Raw genomic sequence first — 20,922 nt, 5'->3', positions numbered from 1 at the left:
GAAATAAAAAATACCTCGACAAAAACAGTGCAAGTCCCTCTGATCCTCTGTTTTTGAAATGTGGTTTTTAATGAAGCCCGTGCTGCAGAATCCTAATGCCCTCGTCATAGAAAGGCCCCTCCCTCTCCTCTCAGAGATGATGTGGAGCATCTGTGTGATGAATGCGTAGCAGCAGGGAGTTCCCTCTCGCACACCGCACACCTCCCAGACAGCGACAGAGTGAGGGAGGCAGTTTGACGTTGGTCAATATTGACCCTCTGCAACTCCCCAGCTCGCTGCACTCAGCTGTCTGGTGTGAGATAAGAGGGCACACATTGTCATGTTCTCAGTCACAAAAAAAGAAAAAAAAATCCCACTTCCTCCTCGCTGTTTTTTTCAGCATGGTGTTTCCTGGAGATAGTCACTTTCCTGGTTGTTAAACTGGTGTGTCTTGTACGCTTGTGCAATGCCTTCTTTATGGCTTTTGTGCGTCATGTTGTAATGTACACATGAATGTTTGCCCAGGCTTATCCATCTGTGCTTATTCTTGGACTGCTCTGCAGTCTGTGGCCCTGATAGGACCCCATGCTTTTCCTCGGGGTATCCCCATATGCACAGGATTTCCAGGGATTCCCTCCTGAATCCTGACTTTCTTTTTCCTTTTTACACACACACACACGCATGCACGCACGCACACACACACACACACACACACACACACACACACACACACACACACACACACACACACACACACACTCCCATTGAAACCACTCATCCCCACATCAGCTCAGAGGAAGGGAGTAGAGGAATATAACTTGTGCCAGCACCACTGAGTCACATGGATCACACTTGTGCCTTGTTTCCTTGGAGACCACAGCATATCTGATCGTGTGGGAAAACTGACCAGGGATGAGAAAACAACCTGATTTTATTCCTCAAGCTCTGCTTCGTGTGCTTCGTCTCTCAGTAGTCATCGCTCACTAGATTTTAGAACAGAGACCTTTGTGAAAGCAAAAATTGAGCAGAAGGCTGAGGCTATTTACAGATCCTTAAAGGGACATACATATTCTATTGATATGAAACTTAATATTATTTCTTTTTTATGTTAGCAAGAGGTTAATCTGACTGTGAGGACCATAGAAGCAGCCTAGAAGCACATCAGCCTTAAGTAATTATCCAGAGGCTCAGTCGAGGGTGCTGTACGCACAGCTTGACCTTAGATCCACTTTGAATGCCCTCTGCTGTCAGAAATAAACAGTGATGTTATGTTGTTTTTGCTATATCTTATATAGTGTGTTACATAATATTCATTTGATTTTGGAAAACGACTTCCATGCAAATTGACTTGACCATCATGTACTTCTGCTCTCCAGTACCTGGACACTCCTTCCTTTTATATATACTGTTTGTTTATGAACAGTGTGATATGACTGTCAGTTTTATGATATTCATAATTAGCTCTGCTGGACTTGTTGACACCACTGTTTAGTAGTGGCACGGCAACTAGCGTTAGATAAGACATATTTATTATTATTTAAAGGTTGCAATAAAACAATAACGCTGATACTGAGGCTATTTTGAGTTTGTTGGTAGTGTTTTTTTTTTAATGGCAGCTGGCATGTGACAGTCATCACTGAGCTACAGAGTTTGCCGCACAGCAAGAGTCCCCGTTTGACCATCGGTGAAGACTTTCTGTTAGATTAGGGTTGGATTCATTTGACACTCTGTATGTTGCTGACTATGTGAGAGGCTGCTGACCTGTCTGGCTCAGTTTTAAACACACATTTTTTGGCGCGTACACAAATGTTAAAAGTTGCATGTTCTCACCAAAATCTCTAATGTCACAACATGACGTGAGTTTGATTTATTATTATTATTATTATTATTATTATTATGTGTTTCATCTCGTCCAAAGTCAAACACCAAAGCAGGAGAGTAAATGTAGTACGACACAGCCGCAGCCGAGTTGTTGAGAAACACTCACTCAACTAAGACGCTTAAGCGTACATTTAAAGGCTTGTATGCTACAGGGAGCACAGCTGCCACACATCTCAAGCCTCCCATTGATTTTGTGTTTCTTTTTAAATTAATGGCCGCTGTTCAGTCATTCACACACACACACAGACATTTACTGACAGACGAATGGAGGAGGAAACCAAGTTTAACGGAATAGCTGCTTCATTAATTCTTTAATCAGCTGGACTTAATGGACTCTCAAGTCAAGGTTAGAGGGTTGCTTTCCTCTCTGTGGATGTGTGTGTTTTCTCAACCTAAAGGTCAAGTTATTTTATAAAGTGAATATTGAAAAGGGAACGGAGATCAAGGGCGGTCTGTTGGTCTGTTTTGAATTTCTATATTTAAAAAGGTGTTTGAGTGTCTCAATCGTATAATGCACCAGCCACAGGCTCCACTCCTTTCCCTCCTCTAGCACGTCATAAATCGCATGGGAATTTCAGGCAGATTTGCCAACCGAGCAAATCTTTGGACAGCTCTGGGACTCCTGCTTTCTCCGCCTTGCGTTTTGTTTTTCCGCAGCTGACTGGAGCGTGCAGAGTAGTGTGCGTGTGACCGATGGAGCTCTTGCAATGTGTCGAGACGAGCGATGATTGAAGCTCACGTGTTGCATATGTGTTTGGAAACATGTGGGGAAGAGGAGGCAGCACAGTGACTGCTGCAGTACAGTACCTGCTTGTCAGCGAGGTGTCTGCTCTCCTCCAGGTTTTCCTCCGTCGTCATTTGAGCTCCATCGTCTCCGGAGACCATTTTTCCAGTCTACAAAGTACTTCCTGTCCACAGCTGTTATTTGATTTTCATAATGACATAGAATGTTTAATGTATCCGCAGCAGGTCAAGGAGTGAGGCATGAGTAATTGGCCCTTGTTCGCGGTATCCTGCCTCTTTGCTTTCACTCACACTAACGCAGCTTTCATTGTTTTGTTTGAAGTATGTTTTGGTGGTGAAGTGGCCATAAATCAACTGTTTAATATGTGCCAACAGCACCACGACCGCTCATTATGACACCTGTGAGGAGATTAAGGATCATAACACGCTGTCAGTTTATTATGAATGAAACCCATCATTACTGTCACGTTTGTCCACAGTATTCAGAGAGGGACTTTTTACAGATCTAAAGACGTTGACCCATGCTTGCTGTTGAGCAGCCACACTTCTGAATGACTAACTCTGTGTTTGTTTGCCTTCTCTCCTCTCCAGATGTTCGTCATAGACAAGGTCCAAGATTCAAACTGCACACTTCACGAGTTCTCCATAACTGGATCAACGTATGCCCCCGAGGGACAAATGTAAGTATGACTGTTTAGAAAAATAAAAACCGTGTTCCTTTTTTATCCAGGAACATGTGTTCACCTTTATTGCCTTATTAAATGAAAAAGCTGTGTGTGTGTGTGTCTCTCTGCAAACCTTTTACCCCGTGTGTTTCACAGTGAAATCAAAGTCCCTCTGAGCTTTTATCTTGAAATACGAGATATAACAAGCTGTGATGTGGTTTCGTCTGCCAAGATGTTACATCACTTACCAAGATTTCCCTTCGAAATGGGGAGAAACTTTTGAAAATGAAATGAGGAAAGAAAAAAAATCATTATTTTTATGGGACCCAAAGCAGCATGAGAGAATTTACACTCAGTTTCTCAGACATCTTATTACAACTCAAATCACAAATATGGGAGTCTTTTTTTTTTTTTTTAGACCTTCACTTTACTTACACTTTACCAAGTTCATTAAAACTGCATTTTTTTCGTATTAGCATTATTGCCAGGCGTAATTTTACTGAAATTTCCCTTTTTGCTGAATTAACTGAAAAGTCCATCGAGAAACTGCAGCTCAAAATAAATCCTATCACCTTGTTGCTAACCAAGATAAGGAGTTCCTTGCCTCTGCTGTATTTCCGTTGAATTCAACGTGCTCTGTTGTTTTTGCAATTGTTCAAGATTGAGTTAGGGCAGAACAAATGGATTTAAACTTGCCGTGTCGGAGGGATCTTTTTCTTTTTTATCTCTGCAAATATGCATGTGTGGGGGAATATAGGTAGGTGCGAGTCGTTATGTAGGAGAAGGACTTCTCCAGCTCGCTGTGTATGCATGTTGTTTATTTCGCTGTTTGTCGAGTGCAGCATTCTGACTCTGCATGAACCTGTCGATTTCATAACAGCAGAGTGTGGGTTATTGTGTGGGAGCTTCGATAGCAACCGTTGCAGTCTCTACTGGGAAGGGATCCATGGTTGTCATGCAATCAGCACTGCTCGTCCGAAAGACACACACACACACACACACACACACACACACAAATACACTGTTTACTACTCTACGACCACTGTGCTGCTAGTTAACTACGGAAAGCTAAACAACTGTATGTCTAGCCTGCTCATAAATATTGATGAGGATACTGTGTCTGAGTTGTAGTGAACTGTGAAGCGTTTTCCCCCTGTGTATTGTGACTGATGTTTGTATGTGTGTGTGTGTGTGTGTGTGTGCGTCTGTTTTTCTTCTAGCCTGAAAGGAGACAGGCCCGTCCAATGTGGAGACTATGACGGTCTTTTGGAGTTGGCCACTGTGTGCTCCATGTGCAATGACTCCTCATTGGACTACAATGAGGTCATTAACACACACACACACACATTTTTGTACAGCTGTCTTAATGAGGACAGAACAAGGACAGAATGCATACCCTAGTCCTGCCTGTTCCCAAACCTAAGTGTGCCGTGGTCTACTTTGAAATCCGAAACATTCTCTGAAGCCCAACCAAACCTTAAATCACGAAGACAAGAACCAATCATTCCCATATATCATGTGAACAGGGGAGGTACAAAAAAATCAGATTAATAATCAGTGCACTTCACTTTATTTCTTAAAACCCGTGCACACGTTTCACAACACAGCACATTATTACAGCTGGGCTCCATGTAATAGCTGAAAGAATATAAATGCCTTATTTATCACGTATTTGTTCAAATCTATCTTGTGTATTTTACTGCAATTTTAAACTTAATTCCTGATTGAAAATGAATAACATATCCATTTATTTAAATTTAATCTAATTTCACAGAGTCCTGTCACAGCCCACACTGCCCTGGCCCCTTACCTCAACCTTAACCATTATTAGACTAACTAAATGTCTTAATTCATGAATAGCTCATTTTCCCAAAATGTCTTCGCTCTCTGTGGTTTGTGAATCACACACTTCGACATGTTAGACGAGAGCCTTCTTCTCCTCAGCAGAGCTAATTTTACTCAGTCCTATTCTGGTTAAGATTGCTTTCTCACTTCTCTGTTATCGCGAAGTTATCATGGTAACCTTGCTGAGAGGAGAGGCCGTGGATACAGCTCTGCTCCAGTTTGCATATGTCCTCCTTAGACTAATGGTTTCTGTGAGTAGTCATTTTTTGTTCCCAGTTCTTTTCTTTCTTTTTCTTTTTCTTTTTTTTTTAAATCAAGAACCTGAGCGTGAAATTAAAGTGTGCTAAAGCAGAGTGAGGGGCTGGTGGGTTGGTGGAGCATATGAGTGCTGGAGAGGTGGGAGATGTGGAAGATGTCTTTTATTGCTTTCCGTGCTCACACAAACAAATAATGTGTGGTATGCCATTACTACCTCATCTCTTCTGCCGCACTTCTCATCTCCTCCTGCACGGGCACACGTTTCAAACCACTTTGCCTGTGTGACTCAAAGTTTGTGGAGGCAGAGGTGAACGACTGACACATTTTGCTCGCGGCGCGTTTGCTCTCAAGTTGTTTTTGTGTCATTTTTGAAAATAATTGTTCGTGCTTGATGGAGAAGTTTGTGAACGAGTTGACTCTCCGTAGATTTGAGCTAGAATACGACACCGTGCAGTAAATGCATCTGAATTTTAACATCCTAATTGCCTTCTGTAAAATCCTCTCCACTGTTGCTGTATTTCTTCCTAGGCCAAAGGTGTTTACGAGAAGGTGGGCGAGGCCACAGAGACCGCTCTCACCACCTTGGTGGAGAAGATGAACGTCTTCAAGAGTGACCTGTCCGGTCTCAGCAAAGTGGAGCGCGCCGGGGCCTGCAACTCGGTAAGCTTCTCGTGTGTGGAGTTCAAAAGAGGTCGATTTCTCTATGCACATGTGCTTAAATAAGCACGTTACTACCACAGCTCACATGAAATTCATGTTGCATTGTGGGTAATGTATTCACTAGATTTTAATGTGTGGACTAGATAAGATGTCCGTGATTAATGTGAATGGTTTGTGGCTCTGTCCACATTACTACATTAAACGTTAAAAAGCGCATATATTGTGATGCAGATAGTCCTTTGTTGTTTTGGCGTCTCAAAAACTTGACAACCACAACTTGTCAATCAGCTGTTTCACATTCATCTCACATCGGTCTCAAAAGAAATCCTTTCTCGTTCAAAGTACTTGAATGAAAACTAAGTAAACATCTAAAGGGGAGAGAATCTGTTTATAGGTTTATACGCATGAATGCAGATTACTTCTAATACAGAGTAGAAGCACTCCGTATCACATGAAAATGCTTGTTGTTTTGTTTTTTTAAATTAAAACTGGGATGCCCCAATGCAACCTTTTCACTTCCGATACGATACCAGTATTGCAGCCTTGAGTATTGGCCGATATCGATCCGATATGATATCAGCACGAATCATACATACTTTAGTTTCTTATTATGTAGTGTGGAATGTTAGCATAGGCTTGATCAAGTGATATTACTTAAACAGAGAACAATGGTCAGCAACCATAGGTATGAGAAAAACTGACCCATTTATTATTAACCAATGGTTACAACTTTAACCTTTAACATAAGAATATTGGACTTTTTGTCACATTCATTTCATTATTCGCTGCTGGATAGAAGTGCTAGAGCGGAATGGACTGCTTGTATCCGATACTCATTTTTATCCCGTATCAATGTCGGATCGGGATATCCCTAATTAAAAAATACTAGTATGGATGTAGCCTGTACGTATGTTCCACTAGTTAGAGGCTAGTGACCTTTCAAAATGGTCAGTGGCAGCTCCCCCCATGACCCTCAAAGGACAATTGGTGATGGGTGCATGTGCATTTATTGCACAGAATCACTTTGAAGTGTTTTTCTAACTGCATTAAACAATTCAGCGACTGTTGGCACATTGTTTGTTGCCACAAATGATGCAAGTGTGCGAGCAAGTTCAGACAGTTAACCCGAGCGGCACTTTTATATCAGGAGACACGCCTCGCTCCCTCTCAGCGTGGTGGGATATTTGAGCTGCATGATGTTCCCATCTCTCCCTCTGCCTGTCAGTGCTGGTGTTAATGCTTGTGCTTTAAGCCCCACCTTCACCCCAGCATCCACCTGCGGGGCGTTTAATGTGTTTGCTGTTCACTCCCCAATATGTCTATGTAAACATATCTGCGGGGGGTCGATTAAGTCAAAGCCTTGACGCCAAAGCTAAACCATTTGTATACGGATGCAAATAAACATTCAAATCCTGAGTTCTCTGGCTGAACTGACACGCTGTTCCTGTGTGTGTTCCACAATATGACGCTTCCTTTACTCCCCTCATTATATCGCAGTGTTCACTGCACACTGTGCAGCATAATCACCAACATAGAGCCCCCTCTTATACATATTTGCACAAGATGATATTTGCGTTACGGTGAGTTGACTTGTCAGGTTTCAGGGTGTTGAGTTTGTTGATCGTCGCATGTGTTTGCTGTGCGGGCGTGAACCTGCAACTGTTTGGTTTAAAATGTCAGATATAAGAATGTTTTAAATGTCACGGCAAACACAGTGCGCCTGCCTGTTGTGTTTGAGTTTGACTTTGAATTGATTCTTCTCATAATAAACATCAAGCTCACCTCCCCTTTTTTAAAAAGACATCGGGTTCTTGTGGAAAGTGATGACAAGGCCACCAGTGAGATCACCGGTGTGCCGATGCTGGTGTTTCAGTGCAGTCGTCAACTTTGGGTTTTGACTATTATTGTTGGTCACAAAGCTCATCGGATGAAATGAAACTGGCTGTGTCTCAAGAACATTTTCTGGCTGTAATGCAAACTTCTCAACATGCCCTGTGCAACATTCCAGATATCTTATCTGTGGTTTAGGTTGATTTACACAAAAGCAGCAAAACAACAGAAAAAAACAAAAAAACAACACAGATGTTGTGCAGGAGAGATTCAGAAAAAGCTCCTCAATATCAAATATTAGCAAACACAAAAGTGCAATGACTCAAAAAAACAGACAGAGAAGCAGCAATATTGTCTTTCAAAAGAGAGGTGACACAAATCAAAAAGGAGACGTATAGCAGGATGAGGATGTGGAGTTTGTAACCATGTTGAATATTACACACATTTATACATGATACAAAAAAGAAGAGGAACAAGTCTGTAAAAAGCAAACAAACCCCCTCTGATGTTCCATTGCTGAGCCTCTTTATACCTAATAGAGAAATGATGGAGCTCTATAAAGAACATTGGGAGGTGTAGCAATTTTGCATGTCTCGTTTAATAAGCAGGGAAAGTAGGAAGAAAATGGAATAAGCTATAATGTCATTATAGACACAGCATACGATGAAATCAGGAGCACGCACGTAAAACACCAAACCAGAAGAGCCGTCGCACTAGAGTGTGTCGCCATCGTCAGTGGGAAGAGTCATTTCTCAGCATGGCACGACATGTACTGCCTTCCTTCTATCATAGAGGGGGACGACTTTTTCCTCACACAGATCTTTGTGATCGTGATGTTTCCATTCCCCCTGGCCGCGTCTGTGCACTCGACAGCTGTCTGATGGAGCGGAGTATTATCAGTGATAACCTTTCAACCTTTTATGTGCACTGGGATCAGCATGAAGACTCAGTACCGGAGGGCCACCTGCTGGTAGAACAAGACTTGACACCTAATGTAAATAAGGCAAAGTGGAGGGTATATGGTTGATTTTATCCTGAGTTATGTCACATTATAATAAACCTGTTAGGATTTGACTTTGTCATCAGCGTCTTGCTGTTGTTTATGAATCTGGGGTTTCTTCAGTTCACTTCAGGTCACTTCAAAAGGTTTTTCTGGTATATTCCAAAATGAGGAAACTCATCACAAGATGCTTATTGATTTTAGAGGAATCCACCTGCTGTGTCCACAACCATCAGTGTTACAATGTGGACAAAAAGGTCAACCTGGGGCTGATCTTTATGAGGAAGCTGAGGGGATTTAACCTTTTTTAAAAGGTTTTGTGAACTAAGTGCAAACCCGGACATATTAAGCTTTGTAGGAACATTGTTGGCACTGCCTTGATTGACTTTGGCCATATTTTCCAACTGAGAGCCACTCAGAAGGCTGAGGTCATCCTGGGAGACCCTCAGCATCCTCTGCATGCAGACTTCTGCCAACAAGGAGGAGGTTTGCCTGTGTCAGGAGGTCCAAATCAAAAGGATATTTAAAGTCGTTTGTGCTATCAGAGATTTTTAAACAAGCTGTAGTTGCCATTAAGTCACATCGCTCATTGCACATCAGCATGATGACATCCATTCTATTTATATCCTATGTTATAAGACCAAGATTTTCCAATCCAGGATTCATCAGGCAAATGTGAAAGAGTGGTTCAGGGAGCATGAGTCATCATTTTCACTCATGGATTGGCCTTTATAGAGTCCAGACCTTCATCCCATTGAGACTCTTTGGCATGTGCTGGAGAAGACTTAACATAGTGATGCAGCTCTCCTATCATGAATACAAGGTCTTGGCAACAAAACCAAACCAAACCGTGGTTTGAAGTAAATATTGTGACATTCCATAAGCTTATCAAAAATACAAAGCTTTAGTGGCTGCTGTTGTGGACAGAACTCTGGCAGCAGGCAGACATCCACACAAGGTGGTTAAGTGCTTGGTTTAAATGTCATGCTGTCACTAGCTCAGCCAAACCTCTTCGTCTCCCACCAGCTGCCGTCCTGACAACTACCCACGAACACTCACTGAACTCAAACTATTGACCCATTTCTAACCACCTCCTTCTTCTCTCTCCTCCTCCTCCTCCTCCTCCTCCCCTGCTCTTATCCATCAGGTGATCAGACAATTGATGAAGAAGGAGTTCACGCTGGAGTTTTCTCGAGACCGCAAGTCAATGTCCGTCTACTGCACGCCAGTCAAGCCGGGCTCCCAGAGCAAGATGTTCATCAAGGCATGAATGAATAATGCTCACATCACCAAAACTAACACAACCTTTTCCATCACTTTCATCACAAGTCTGTCTTTATAAATCACTGATTTCCCTCCTGTGTCGGCTACTATCAGGGAGCTCCAGAGAGTGTCATCGAGAGGTGTATGTACCTGCGGGTGGGAAATGGAAAGGTGGCGCTTACTACAGCCCTGCGTGAGCAGCTGTTGTCAAAGATCAGGGAATGGGGAACGGGCAGAGACACTCTGCGCTGCCTGGCTCTGGCGACTCATGACACACCGCCACGCAAGGCCGACATGGATTTGGAGAATTCCAGCAAGTTTATGGAATATGAGGTAGAGTACTGTGGCACCTTCTTGTTTGATGTGTTAACGAACAATCAGGAAATAAGTTTCATTTGACAATAACTCAATCTTACACATAATCCCAGCAATAAAAACAACAATTAAATTCATGAAAAAGATTTCTGGTATCAGCAGATATCATTGTCCAGGTATCTCAATTGGATCCAAACTGAGAAAAGTGGATCACTGGATCTCTGTTTTACACCTGAAACACCTAACGCTCCCTCAATCTTTCTTTTTTCTTCACTCAGTTGGGCCTCACCTTCGTCGGCTGCGTGGGAATGCTCGACCCACCCAGGAAGGAGGTGATCGGCTCCATCAAACTGTGCAACGAGGCAGGTATTCGCGTGATCATGATCACAGGAGACAACAAGGGCACAGCCGTGGCCATCTGCAGGCGAATCGGTATCTTCGGAGAGGAGGAGGAGGTGACGGGAAAGGCCTACACGGGCCGCGAGTTTGACGACCTCCCGGCGGACGAGCAGAGGGACGCCGTCAAGCGGGCCCGCTGCTTTGCCCGCGTCGAGCCGGCTCACAAGTCTAAGATCGTCGGGTACCTGCAGTCATTCGACGAGATTACTGCGATGGTGAGAAGAGCGATGTGATGCACCCGCTTCAACTCGTATGTGCACTTTCTATGTCATGACATGTATATTCCACCTTCCCCCAGCGGTGTAGTGTTGTGTGAATAGGATGCACGAGAAGAGGCCAGTGAGGTGACATGTCTCAGGTCCGCGTGACGCAGCTCTCTCTGTCAAACTCTGCTATCTGAAGCTGTCATCTCCAGCCCACTCTGCCGCTTCCTCTCTGACACACATCTCAGAAAAAGGGTGAAGATGGGAAGGAGGGCGACAACCGTTCTCACCGTTCCCCCGTCACACACAGACATTCAACACTATAAAGCTACTTTAGGCCCTGGTACAACAGATCGATATGTCTCTCAGCTTTAGCCTAATCCTGTCTGGATGTGAGACAGTTGTGCATAATGCGATGGCAGTTTTGCAGTTTGTTAGACTTATCACTTCTTAAAGAATAATAAAATTACATTTGGGCCAAGTATTTGAGAAGTGATGAAGTCTCACATAAAGCAAGAAGATAAACAGTTTAACTTTTTTTTTTTCTGTCACATTAATAACCTCACAACATGATTTATGGCCACTTTAACACCAAAATGTTCTCTGCTTAAAGGTCCAGTGTGTAGCATTATTTTTGTTTGTTTAGTGCATAATTGCTATAAAATAAAACTATTTTGTACTAAATCTTCTATATGTACTTTAGGTGAGGGCCTTTCTACAGCAGCCCAAGTGTACAAACCAGTTGGAGCGTGCATTTTGTGTTTTCAAGCAGAAGTGTGTTGTGTCACAGGTTTTCTGATGGGAGTGTCTCTTCTTGTCTCAGACAGGAGACGGTGTAAATGATGCTCCAGCCCTGAAGAAAGCAGAGATTGGTATTGCTATGGGCTCCGGGACTGCTGTAGCCAAGTCGGCCTCTGAGATGGTTCTGTCTGATGATAACTTCTCCACCATCGTGGCCGCAGTGGAGGAGGGCAGAGCCATCTACAACAACATGAAGCAGTTCATCCGATACCTCATCTCCTCTAACGTGGGGGAAGTCGTCTGGTGAGGAACAGAGAAACACACAGACTTTCTTCACCTCAGTCTGACCTCCTCCACTGACGTTAGCGTGTCTCATCTCTTGTCTGTCTTCAGCATCTTCCTTACAGCCATACTTGGTCTGCCTGAGGCTTTGATTCCAGTGCAGCTGCTATGGGTTAACCTGGTGACTGATGGTCTGCCTGCTACTGCCCTGGGATTTAACCCCCCAGACCTGGACATCATGGACAAACCTCCCCGCAACCCAAAGGAGCCTCTCATCTCTGGCTGGCTCTTCTTCAGATATGTGGCTATTGGAGGTAAAAAATAGAAAAAATCAGATCTTAGAAACGAAATCAGCAACTTATATTTTTGGCCTAAACTTTTTTTTATTTTAAAATCAAGTGCACGATGTAATGGCAACAGAGAAACAACAGCGTGTGCATTCATATCGGTCACCTATAAGTCTTGCTTTCACAACATTATTGTGTTTGCCTCTACAGTATTCACAGAAAAAAAAGACCACTTGATTTACGGCATAAGGGAATCACGTCACACCGTATCCAAAACACTGCAGAAAATAGCATTAGCCCTGTTTTTATTGTGTTTTCATGCATGTGTTATGTTATTATGGCACAAGCTACAACAACTGCTACCTTTGACAGTCACCAAACAATAACACACCCAGAAACAACAAGGGACATGAAAGCTTGTCTGTTGCTTAACTCCTGTTTAACAGTGTAAACTTGTGAGTTGGCTGAAAATTCATTGCTGTGCAGTTTATATACTTTTCATAGGCTTTGTCAATATTCAAAAAAAAAAACATCAGCCACAAATAAATTTTTAGAGGCATCTGAAAACTTTTACTGCACACATCACTTTTCTAACAACTGTTGTGTAGCAAGCAAAGAAATTGTGTGATGTTAAGTGGCATAATATGTGATGATGAAATGGCATGTATACATAACAATCATCCCGTAATATTACAACCAACTATCTGTTTCTATGTTATGACTGAGAGTATCATCAAAGATTCTATTTTTTTTTTCAGTCAGTAATATACTGTAATTGTTTCAGATCATTTCTGTATACTTTCTCAGTTTCTTACATTTTATTGGATTTATTCCTGCAAAAGACACAGACCTTTGTGTCCTTGTATCCTTAATCCATTCATCCATGCAGAATAGTCTGTAAGTTACCAGTTGTGCCCAGAACTGGTCCAATATGCAACATTCTGCCCTGAGTCCTGGACTCTTGAGCAGAGAGAGAAGTCAAACATTTAGGGACTAGTACATAAATATACTGCAATCAAATGGGGCGAGACGACCACATGAACACTTCAGAATGAACAGGACACAATGTGCATGTCATGATTCATTCTCAGTAAACGCAGGTAGAAACAAGCCACAGGCAGTAAGATAAAGTAGCTCAGAACTGTTGTCCTGAAGGTGACTCACAAAATGATCCTCGTAAGACACCTTCAGCTTCCTCACGCTTCCTTCTTCTCCTGGACTCATAAGTAACTTAACGCGTGTATATGCTGGTTTCTGCTTTTCATTTGCTGTCAAGTTTGTGCTTGCAGTGGCATATTAGACCTTTAACGGTTCTTAGTTTAGTTGCTTTGCTCATGCGACAACCTGTTCACTCCATCATGTACATGTATATTGGCATGTGTCTATATTTATACATCAACCTTAAAACTGATTGGTGTGTCACTTGTTTCTCTTGCAGGATATGTGGGTCTTGGAACAGTAAGTGCTGCCACATGGTGGTACCTGTTTGACGAGGAAGGCCCACAAGTGTCTTTCTATCAGCTGGTAAGTTGTTGTTTTTTCTCTGTCCTCAGAGGATAGGGCTTACGTCGATACGCACCACCCCCCCTTGTCTTTTTTTTTTACATTCTCTGCTGTTGTGATGGGTCGTGAGTCCATCAGTGCACAGAAATAGACAAGGAAGCAACAACTCATGTGGTTTGATTGCACTCAGGGTAGGAAGGAGGCCAAGGTTGCAACAACTGTTCCCCAACAAATCTGAGCTACATCAAACCAGGTCACCAAGGTCCTGGTGACACATATAAAAGCACAAGTACACACACACTCCCACTAACTCTTCCTGTCTCCCCCTCTCCCCCTCTCCCTCTCTCTACAGAGTCATTTCATGCAGTGTACTGAGGACAATCCCCTGTTCAAAGACCTGGACTGTGAGGTGTTTGAATCCCGCTATCCCACAACCATGGCTCTGTCCGTGCTGGTCACTATTGAGATGTTCAATGCGCTCAACAGGTCAGTCATCTCATGTTCTGACGCTGAGGTGAACATGATTTAAATGTCACTGCCGTCAGATATTTATTAAAAAACATTTTTGTCCGACAGACGGAGAGCAGCGATATTTCCAGGCCAAAATAAAATCGCATCAGTTCAGTTCACTGCTGTTTTTTTTTTAATAACGGCCACACTTTTAATATCCTGCATTTAGTGAATGTGGCTTAGCCGCACATCTGAACAAATGGAATAATGCTTTTTTTCTTTTTTTTGTAAGGAGACAGAAACTAGAAGGAACAGTGGTATAAAGGGAAAAGTGTCCCTGGTGTTTTTGCCAGCATCAATCATGGAGCAAGTCAGTCAGTTGCTCCATATATGTCTCACTTAGGAAAGTATCTGAAAAGGGAAGGTTGAAATGAAGTGAAATAACTAATAAAAGTACATGTTGTTCAAAACTAAGAAGGGCCAGAATGTTTTTGTCTGATTTTTGTAACATGACTATAATATAACTCAGACAAATTGCCAACATGTTATTTGTTGATTGATGGATAAAATCTTCTCTTCAACAGTTTGTCGGAGAACCAGTCCCTGCTCAGGATGCCTCCCTGGGTCAATATCTGGCTGCTGGGAGCCATCATCCTCTCCCTCTCCCTCCACTTCTTAATCCTCTATGTTGAGCCTCTGCCGGTGAGTACTGAGACGGATGTTTGGGTGGGTGACAAGGACCCTGCCTCAGTCAGAGGGCCTCATTTTGGCAAACGTGAAAAAAGCATTTGTGTAATACTTGAAGTTTTGCCGTGTCGGTGGTGATGTTTCTAAAGTGTAAAAATAATGAACAATTATTCTTCTGTCTTTGTCGGTACATTTTTCTTTCTTTGCGTACACATGGAGCCTCCTCCCTCCAAATAAGCACAGACGGACACACATGATAATATCCCACAGATCTTTTTTTTTAGGTTGTTTTGCATGTTGTTGGCAGTTGATGCTGATGTTGGAGTTGTGGTCTGTCCCCCAAATGACCTACATACAGAGTACATGTAGTGAAACAACCAATAAGAGCGCCTGCTTTTTTTTCGATGACCTGCTCTGTGATTGGACAGAAAGAGCAAAGATGGTGCTGAAAGCTCATTCTCTCTCAGATCACTTAATGTACAGTATCCCAACAGATTATAATGGAATAACTGATATATAATCTCACCTACTGATGCCAATGCTGTGTCCACCCTCTAATTCCTTCTGCTCTGTCCATCAGCTGATTTTCCAGGTGACCCCTCTGCACTGGTCTCAGTGGATTGTGGTCTTGAAGATTTCCATCCCAGTCATCCTCCTGGATGAGGCTCTGAAATATATCTCCAGGAATCATCTGGAAGGTATGATGAGCCTCCTTCTTCTTTCCACTATTTCAATGACCTGCTTTTACAAGTCTGGAAATTCCTAAACTTGGTGATTCCTCTTTAAAAAATGAAAAAATAAAAAATAATAATCAATGCATGTTTGTGTCAAGGTTCAAAATCAGATTTCACTAACGTGTCTCTTCTGTATTTCTTCTCTTTATTTCTAATTCAGCCTAAGTTTTTCTATCTCACCTTCTGTGAACAAGGTACTCTACTTCCAGCCTTCTTTATGCCGCCTCTCTCCAATTGAAAGTTGTAGCTTTAAGTCAAAAAGGAAGTGAAACAGTTTCCCTAACTTGTTTGTTTGTGTTTCCTTCTTTGTTTCTCTGCAGTTGATGATGAGAGCAAATATCGGAGGAGATGGCTACAGAACTAAGACCTCTCGCTCTACACACGCACACAGTTAGACACACATCTACCCTCTCCCCTTTTCTTTTTTGTTGAGCTAAGAGCCTTCCCTCTCTCCCCCTGTCCTCATTCCCCCACTCCTGCATGTCCAACAAACCACCACTAGAAATGAGCAGGGTTTGCATGACAATGAGTGTGTGTCTCTGCGCGCATGGCTTGGTACAAGTGTGTGAGTAGATGAACACGGTGTGTGTGTGTGCGTGTGTGTGTGCCTGAGAAGGGGCCAATGCAGGAATGTCTTTAAAGAGAGCAAGACACAAGTGCAAAAAAAGAGATAAATATGGCTCTGCTTTTTAAAGATTTCTGCTTTTTTTTTTTTTTTTTCTTTCTTTCCTTGTTTTTTTTTGACTGTACAGTACAAATATAGTGGTGCAGTAACTGGACTGTGGGGAGGAAAGGAGACAGAGGACAGGGCAATGTGGTATGATAATATTGTGTGGGAGGGAAGAGGGTTTGAAATCCACACTGAGACTGAAAGAGAGGTTTGAGAGGGGACAGGTTGTACACATTGGCAAATGAAGAGCATCAGCGAGAATGTGGGAAGTGGAAAAGAAGCGGCTCTCGAGGCGGTGGGAATGTGTGCGAGACCGGCGTGGAGAGCCTCTGTACCTGTGTGTGTGTGTGTGTGTGTGTGTGTGTGTCCGTCCACAAGAGCATTATCTCGAAGTATACTGACCGGACTTCTTCCACACTCACACACACACTCTGCTGCTGCTGGATTCCAGTCAGCTCTGCAGGAGCATGGCACGTCATCAGCACAACTTAGTTGTTCCTCTGGCCGTTTTTTCTTTCTTCCACTGCTGCTCCTTTGTCGCCACTTTCACCACATAAAAAAGTCCTGTTGATTGTATTTTATGCGGCGTTACTCTTCCTGGTTTTTTTTTTGGCTCTTTCTCTCCATCTCTCTTTCTTTGCTCTCTGTTGTGGAGGCAGCTGTGCCCCCCGTCCCGGTAGGTTGTAGTGTTTTTCTGCCCTCTTGATTTGGGGGTGTGGAGATGTCGCTCCCCCACATAAAGGTGTGAATAGCTTTATGCTGCTTGGCCGCTTCTTTTAGGCTCTTAATTTTGGAGGAGCTGAGGTCCGCGCACAGACTTCCCAAAAAACAAAAACACAGAAAAACTGCAAACAAACCAGCATATTACAGCATAGTGTAGTCGTCAGCCAGTTCTGTTTAACCTCACTTTAATGTCCATCTGCTGTGCTCTCATTTTTTAGTTTAATTAAAGGCTGATTTCTATTCTGTGCCGACGAAAAAACAGCTCATCCTTAATTTCAAACCCGTCATTCGAACCTTGCACCAGTACTGACACCTGCACGCTTCGTCCACGCAGAACTGAATCCCATGGTAGATGTAGTAGAATTAATGAATGAAAAAGTCGCACTTACTCATGAACCGTTTATACACTCGTCCATGCCTTATACAGCCCACTGTACCGCCACATCTAATGTGTGTGGTCCAAATGAATGTGTTTTAAGCTGTAGCCTTTAATGACATTATTTACCCACTGCCACCACCACTCTCGCTCCTGCACACATGCCCAGACAGCGATCACAGTCTCCGAATGTCCGGCCCGAGGCCAAAAGGCTTGTTTGATAAAGTTGTGCTTCTGTTGTGCGCTGCTCCCTCAGCTCCTCCTGCTCTTTCAGTGCTTCAGCGCGACTCGACGTGGGTATTGTTTCGTAATAAATAAATAATAATGTATTTGACTGAATGAACCCGCAGGGGTGTGGATTGTGTCTTTAAGTCTTAATTAGGGGTTTTGTGCTGGGCCCTGGTGCTCTGTGGACTGGGTCAGAGGGGGCTTTGGTCTCTCGTCACCTCCATACAGGAGAGGAGTTTTAAAAAAGAAATTCACAAAGGTGCTGCATCAGGACATTGTGTCGTCTGCAACTATTTTGATCACAAATGCAAACATAGGCAACCATTTCAATAAACAATGGATGATTTTTCAAACATTAACCTTGATGATATAAATGATAATGACATTGTTACAAGATATAAAACCATTGGCATTTATCAATATTTTCCAATGATTTATGATCCGAGGGATGGGGTGAGATCATAGAATCGGATTAAAATGATCATTTGTGGCAGCCTTGCTCTCCTGCAGCTGTTGCCTCCTGTAAATCTGTGAATTTACTGTCAATCAAATCAAACTATGAGTTATTACAACACAGCTACAGAGCAACATAAGTCGTGGTGTAGAACCGGAAGACAAATCCATTCTACAAACCTTCACCGGTAAATAAATATATGCTGTTACTGCACCGAATGTTGGGCCATCATTGCACTTTGGTGCTTGGCGATGTGTTTCCCTCTTACATCAGGGGGAGCACTAGCCAAACCTAAATGGCATGACATCATTTCCAGATATTTCCTGTACCACATTCAATAACAGCACCAGAAACCAGTAGTCTAATTCAGGCAGACTTTGAACGTCAAAAAATGACCCCAAAATAATGCCTGCAGTGTGGAATATTCCTTTAATTCCATCCTGGAACCTGGCTTGTAATTATATGGACATAAACAGCCTACTTGCTCAGTGATTTCTCAGTGAGTTCTATATTCAGATTTAGTTTCCACCTCCGTGACAGTCAGTCAGGCACCTCTGCCCCGGCCAGCAGACCACCTGTCCCCCTCCATGGCTCTGTAACATTCAGGCACTCTAGGTCTGTATAGCCTTGGTATTTACTACTGAATCCTCAACTCTGTACAGAAGAGGAGAATATGACCGCATGGAACCCTGTTACTGTAATAATAGCCTATACAGTATGTAATATTTAATTTTTGATAAATTACATCCATGAAATCAACCTGCCAACAACAGTCAGACTTCCGAAAACCTTTTCCCTTCTTCTTCTTCTTCTTTTGAGCACTTTCTCTATTTGTTTTTGTTTTTTTGTAGAATACTAAGGTTGTTTCTTCGTTGTTTCCATTTGGTTTTTACACTTACTGGGGTTTTGTGTCTTTTACTGTAGGGATAAAGAATATGACGTTATCATGATAAAGATAGATAAGAATCATGCTTACGCTAATCACTGAGGTCGATGGGCGCTGATCATTTCAGTGTGAGGATGTTCGAGGGTTTTGTGTTTGAGCTGTGTCTGGTTTACACTGAGCGATAAGCAGTGATGAATCCTGGCTTATGAAGTTCTCTGACTGTACTTTGAAGGGCTTGGTGTGGATGCAGGCTCTGGAGACCACAGTCGGCTACAAACTCTACAAAGCGGTAACCTCCCTCACCGACGGTGAAGGATTGATCAGCTTTATATCAGTAACATTTGACCAGTAGTTCCCCTTTTGTCTTTGTCTGTGTAGACAAGTAAACAGTCTCTAGAGCCTGAGTTCCACCTCTGAGAAATTAAAATGATTCTCTGTATTTGCCTTGTTAATATTAATTGTGGACACATAATTTTATAAATGACAGATGTGGAAATAAAGATTATTTATCTTGTTATTTATTCAGAGGCCGTGTAAGTTTATGTAACATTGTGAATGTACTTTTTCCTCTGAGCTGTATTTGAAAAGACATCAAAGCAAAAAAGAAATCATCTTCAATCCCAATCCCAGTTTACAGTGGAATAATGTGTTGTATCCTGAGTAACCAGCAACTTGTTTTTATAATGTTGTTTCCTCTTTGTTGCTTTGAGGACAGAGGTAACTGAAAAACCTGGGCACATCATATACATTCATCTGTTTAGCAACAATTGGGAATGTGTTTTCTTGGAGTGGGATTAAGCAAGTTTGTCTACTAAGTTTTGATGCAGTGTCGGGGGGGATGATTTGTGAAGAAGGGACACAATCTCTAAAAGAGTTTCATTACTATATTTTGCTATGTGCAATGTTTTTAAACCCAGAGCTTCCATATCCAAAAGATAAATGTATAGATGCTGAATAAAAAAAAAAAAAAAATATTAATGAAATGGTGTACAGTATGTAGTATTAAATCTAATGAATGAAGATATGGGACAATGCAAGACATGACTCATACTGCATTCATCAATTTAAAACTGACCAAAACAGATGGTTATATTAATACAGTGTAATTTATATTATCAGCAAAATGATACGTAGACCAGTTTTCATACACAGCTCGTGAATTCTTAAAACCAGTGTATAAAAAACTTCATATTCAATTACACAAAGTCTCATTTATGTGAAGAAAAAAACTAAAATCAAGAGAAGCTATGATTATTTAAAAAGTTGCATACATTTGCTCAAACTGAAAAGAGTCAACCCAAGTGTCGGCATTTTAATTTGTGCCCACTTCATCGCTCCAGCTGCAGCACTCATTTGTCAGACGTGCACAAAATCAATGATCAGTCCAGTTTGTGCACTGAGACTTTTTGACCAGCAGGTGGAGATATACACCCTCTTTCCAGTATGCGTATCATCCTTTACAATGATGTAATGTGGAGTCTGTAACTCAGTGTCAACAAAGAAAGGACAGAGAAGACGGAGAGACCGAAGCTTCTTTTCCTTCACCGTCACACTTGGACAGTGTGCACATCATGACTAACCCAGCCATAAATACACCGTTTATTTCCAGTTTTTATGCCGTGAGCAATGCACTCGCTCCCTCAAATCCCACATGTAGCAATGACACTTCCTCTCCAGGGGAAGTTCCTGGAGCGAAGGTGGAATCCCAGGGGCTGCAGTGAGAACAGGAGAGAATCTCATTAGTATTGGGCTGCTATTTCCTCCCTGATTCTCAGAGGGATGCAGGGCAGGAAATCTCAGCAGGGGAGCTGCCCCATTGAAGCCACTCAGGCCTGCTGGGAAAGCATGACGCAGTCATG

General features: G+C 42.5%; 1 protein-coding gene across 2 annotated transcripts in view; it reads left to right on the top strand.

Annotated features, from left to right (window-relative positions):
* The window catches only part of atp2a3 (ATPase sarcoplasmic/endoplasmic reticulum Ca2+ transporting 3), a 53,450-nt gene extending 33,866 nt beyond the window's left edge, over positions 1 to 19,584 (top strand). The window contains exons 9-22 of one of the 2 annotated variants that reach the window (XM_044042005.1): positions 3,196 to 3,284; positions 4,490 to 4,592; positions 5,901 to 6,032; positions 10,010 to 10,126; positions 10,240 to 10,458; positions 10,719 to 11,054; positions 11,866 to 12,086; positions 12,177 to 12,379; positions 13,791 to 13,876; positions 14,208 to 14,341; positions 14,890 to 15,007; positions 15,573 to 15,690; positions 15,887 to 15,920; positions 16,047 to 16,114. In XM_044042005.1, coding sequence (XP_043897940.1) covers positions 3,196 to 3,284; positions 4,490 to 4,592; positions 5,901 to 6,032; positions 10,010 to 10,126; positions 10,240 to 10,458; positions 10,719 to 11,054; positions 11,866 to 12,086; positions 12,177 to 12,379; positions 13,791 to 13,876; positions 14,208 to 14,341; positions 14,890 to 15,007; positions 15,573 to 15,690; positions 15,887 to 15,891 — 1,881 coding nt within the window. In that variant the 3' untranslated portion in view covers positions 15,892 to 15,920; positions 16,047 to 16,114. Of the gene's footprint in view, positions 1 to 3,195; positions 3,285 to 4,489; positions 4,593 to 5,900; positions 6,033 to 10,009; positions 10,127 to 10,239; positions 10,459 to 10,718; positions 11,055 to 11,865; positions 12,087 to 12,176; positions 12,380 to 13,790; positions 13,877 to 14,207; positions 14,342 to 14,889; positions 15,008 to 15,572; positions 15,691 to 15,886; positions 15,921 to 16,046 lie in introns of both variants that reach the window. The other variant, XM_044042004.1, reaches the window with a different exon arrangement.
* The last annotated feature ends 1,338 nt before the right edge of the window (positions 19,585 to 20,922 follow it).

This window comes from Solea senegalensis, linkage group LG13 (genome assembly GCF_019176455.1).
Source record: "Solea senegalensis isolate Sse05_10M linkage group LG13, IFAPA_SoseM_1, whole genome shotgun sequence".
NCBI classification, from domain to species: domain Eukaryota; kingdom Metazoa; phylum Chordata; class Actinopteri; order Pleuronectiformes; family Soleidae; genus Solea; species Solea senegalensis.
The sequence above is the reverse complement of the archived record's forward strand: the minus strand, read 5'-3'. Positions and strand labels throughout refer to the sequence as shown.